This window comes from Olea europaea, chromosome 9, assembly GCF_002742605.1.
Source record: "Olea europaea var. sylvestris chromosome 9, O_europaea_v1, whole genome shotgun sequence".
In the NCBI taxonomy this organism is placed as follows: Eukaryota; Viridiplantae; Streptophyta; class Magnoliopsida; order Lamiales; family Oleaceae; genus Olea; species Olea europaea.
The window spans coordinates 14,639,161-14,642,424 of NC_036245.1; the positions used below are offsets into that span (position 1 = coordinate 14,639,161).

At 39.7% G+C, this 3,264-nt stretch overlaps 1 protein-coding gene across 1 annotated transcript; it reads left to right on the forward strand.

The window, feature by feature from the left end:
* Positions 1 to 3,263, forward strand: LOC111399997 (protein SMAX1-LIKE 3-like). The gene is made up of 3 exons (XM_023027477.1): positions 1 to 1,636; positions 1,786 to 2,008; positions 2,352 to 3,263. The coding sequence occupies exons 1-3, from the start codon at positions 441 to 443 to the stop codon at positions 3,261 to 3,263; spliced, it is 2,331 nt and encodes a 776-aa protein (XP_022883245.1). The 5' UTR covers positions 1 to 440.
* Position 3,264: the final 1 nt, after the last annotated feature.

Below are 3,264 nucleotides of genomic sequence, written 5' to 3' on the forward strand. Positions count from 1 at the left end.
TGTAATACAGAAAGAGAGAGATACATATATATATCAAGAAAAAAGGTGGGGTGGGGGAGATAAAGCCAATTTGCCTTTGACACTGTTGCAATTCTTCCTCCTTGTCAGCACATGCATTCCACTTTCCACTGCAAAATCGACTTTGGACCCCAATTTAACCTCATCTGCAAGAAAAGAACACCCCATTCTCCAATATATTACACTCTCTTTGAACAAAATCACAATCTAGTCTTAGATTTCTAACACAAGGTTTCTGAGTTTCTGTTTCTGTTGATTATCGTTTTGTTAATCCAAATACAGTACTGCTGTACTCGTTCTTTCATTCCGAGAAAATCTCATGAAACGAATATTTTCCCAAGATTTTCCTTAATTTCACCTTTTCAACTTCCTTTTTGTTTCTGTTATTGTTGAGTAATTAATCAGTGGAGCCAAGAGAAAGGATGAGAGCAGGAGGTTATACAGTGCAGCAAGCTCTAACTGCGGAGGCTGCAAGCGTTGTGAAACAGGCGGTGGAGCTTGCTAAGCGGCGCGGCCATGCACAGGTGACGCCTCTGCATGTTGCAAACACCATGCTGGCGGTTTCAGGTGGGGTGTTCCGTAACGCCTGCCTTCAGTCTCACTCTCATCCTCTCCAATGCAAAGCTCTGGAGCTTTGTTTCAATGTGGCCCTCAATCGCCTCCCAGCTTCCTCGCCTAGCCCCATGTTAGGCGGTGCCACCCACCATTCTCAACAATATCCGTCCATTTCCAACGCCCTTGTGGCCGCCTTCAAGCGTGCTCAAGCCCACCAGAGGCGTGGCTCCATCGAAAACCAGCAGCAACCAGTACTGGCTGTGAAAATAGAGCTGGAGCAGCTCATAATTTCAATTTTAGATGATCCCAGTGTTAGTAGAGTTATGAAAGAAGCTCGTTTTTCGAGTACTCAAGTGAAAAGCAATGTGGAGAAAGTAATTTCTTCTGAATCATGCTTTCAAAACTCTCCTACTGTAAATAAGTCCAAAGAAAATAACCTTCTAACCCTTTCTCCATCACCCACCACTAATCAAACCGGGTCGAAAATTAGCAAAGCAAGTACTTCTGGACCAATCGGAAATGAAGACGTGAACAGTATAATAGAAACTTTGGTGAACAGAAGAAGGAAAAGTATTGTGATAGTAGGTGAATGTATAACCAGTTTAGAAAGAATAGTTAGAGGAGTGATGAATAGGGTTGACAAAGGAGGAGTTCCTGAATCTCTTAGAGAAGTAAAATTCATAAGCATCCCACTTCATTCTTTCTGTAATGAGCACAGAGAAGTAGTTGAACAAAAGATCGGAGAATTGGCTTGCCTTGTGAAGAGTCTTGTTGCTAAAGGAATTGTGTTGTACTTAGGAGACCTGAAATGGATTACTGATTATAGGGTCAGTTGTCGTGGACAAGAGAGAAGCTACTACTGTCCTGTGGAGCACATGATCATGGAAATCGGAAGATTGGTTTGTGGAATTGGAGATACTGGAAAGTTTTGGCTCATGGGAATTGCAACCTTTCAGACTTACACAAGGTGCAGAAGTGGACAATATTCACTGGAAAATATCTGGGGTTTGCATCCAGTCACAGCTCCTGCTAACACGTTGGGGTTGAGTCTCATTTTTGACAAGTAAAACATTTACTGATCCTAAGTTGTTAATTTGATTATATGGGCATAATTTATTCAATTTCTTCTGCATATGATTTAATAGATTTCTTGGATATAGTTTCTTTTATTTCTTTGATTGATGGTAAAATCATTTCTTTTATTTGGTTCAGTGATAAAGAAACTGAAGCTAAAAGCCAAGATGCCGAAAATGGAGGTCTTCAGCTACTGCTTACAGATGGAAAAGAAAAGCTCAATTGCTGTGCAGATTGTTCAGCAGAATTCGACGCAGAAGCTCGATGCTTACAAATCAACACGTGTATCACTGAGCCCACATTGTCAAGCCTGCCTCCTTGGCTCAGAAACGAAGGAAGAAGACTTAATAGTAATGATCAGGTCATCATTTTTTCGAACTTATCTTTTGCTTTTACTCCTTTTTTTTTTTTTTAAAATCTCTTTTACCTTTGGTTCTTCTCCTTCAATCCCCCATGAAACTTTTGAACCACCTCTTTAAAATGTTTAAATTATCAGAGAGGGGACAAACTAATTGATTGAAATTATGCTTTCAACACACAGACTCGTAACTTTTCTTTTTCCCATCAAAACGCGTCATGCACACAATTTGATAAAATTGTCTTGAATTTAGAACCTTTAGCTTGACTAAAGTCGTAGAGAGGAAATGACAGGTTCAAGTCCAAATCTAAATTTTCTCCTCTTTGTATGATCCCTTCGATTTCAGGACTGTGTTTCAGTGGGAGAACTCTGCAATAAATGGAATGTAATATGTAGTTCAGTCCACAAGCAACCTAAGGCATTGGAAAGAACCCCAAGTTTCTCTTCTGCATCACCTTCACCATCTGCTTCTTGCTTTCCGTTCGATTTACAGAATCCCAGTTTGCAGCAAATTCCATTATCTAGACGAGCATTTTCATCTAATCCTAGTTCCACTCCTAATTCTGCTTCCTCAAGTGATGTTATGCACACGGATTATGCACAAAATTTCAAAGAATTCACTGCTGAAAACTTTAATTTCCTATGCAATGCATTGGAGGAAAAAGTCCCATGGCAGAAACAAATCATTCCTGAAATTGCTGGAAGCATACTTCAATGCAGGTCTGGAATGTTAAGAAGAAAAGACAAGATAAGAAGCAATGAGGTTAAAGAAGAAACTTGGTTGTTCTTCCTAGGACTTGATGCACAAGCAAAGGAGAAAATTGCTAGAGAATTGGCTAAAATTGTTTTTGGTTCTTATTCAAAATTCGCATCGATTCCATTGAGCCGATTTTCATACACAAGGTCAGATTCAACTGATGATTATCGAAATAAACGAACAAGGGATGAACAAAACAGTAGCTACATTGACAGATTTGCTCAGGAAGTGTCTACTAATCCACACCGCGTTTTCTTGGTAGAAGATTTGGATCAAGCGGATTACTTTTCTCAAATCGGCATAAAAAGGGCCATTGAAAAAGGCAGAATAACCAATGAAAATGGCGAAGAATTTAGCCTTTGTGATGCCATTATCATATTGAGCAGTGATAGTTTCAGCACTAGGTCAAGAGCATCTTCACCTTCTACTAAGCAAAAATCAGATGGATCATTGCAGGAGGAAAAGGAAGAAAAATGCCCTCGTGTTTCATTGGACTTGTAAT

What these genes read in the sequence shown, in the direction of transcription:
- LOC111399997 (XM_023027477.1), top strand. Translation starts at nt 441, where the DNA reads ATGAGAGCAGGAGGTTATACAGTGCAGCAAGCTCTAACTGCGGAGGCT. An exon ending in TTGAGTCTCATTTTTGACAA is followed by an intron (nt 1,637 to 1,785) that starts GTAAAACATTTA and finishes TATTTGGTTCAG; the next exon opens with TGATAAAGAAACTGAAGCTA. An exon ending in GACTTAATAGTAATGATCAG is followed by an intron (nt 2,009 to 2,351) that starts GTCATCATTTTT and finishes CTTCGATTTCAG; the next exon opens with GACTGTGTTTCAGTGGGAGA.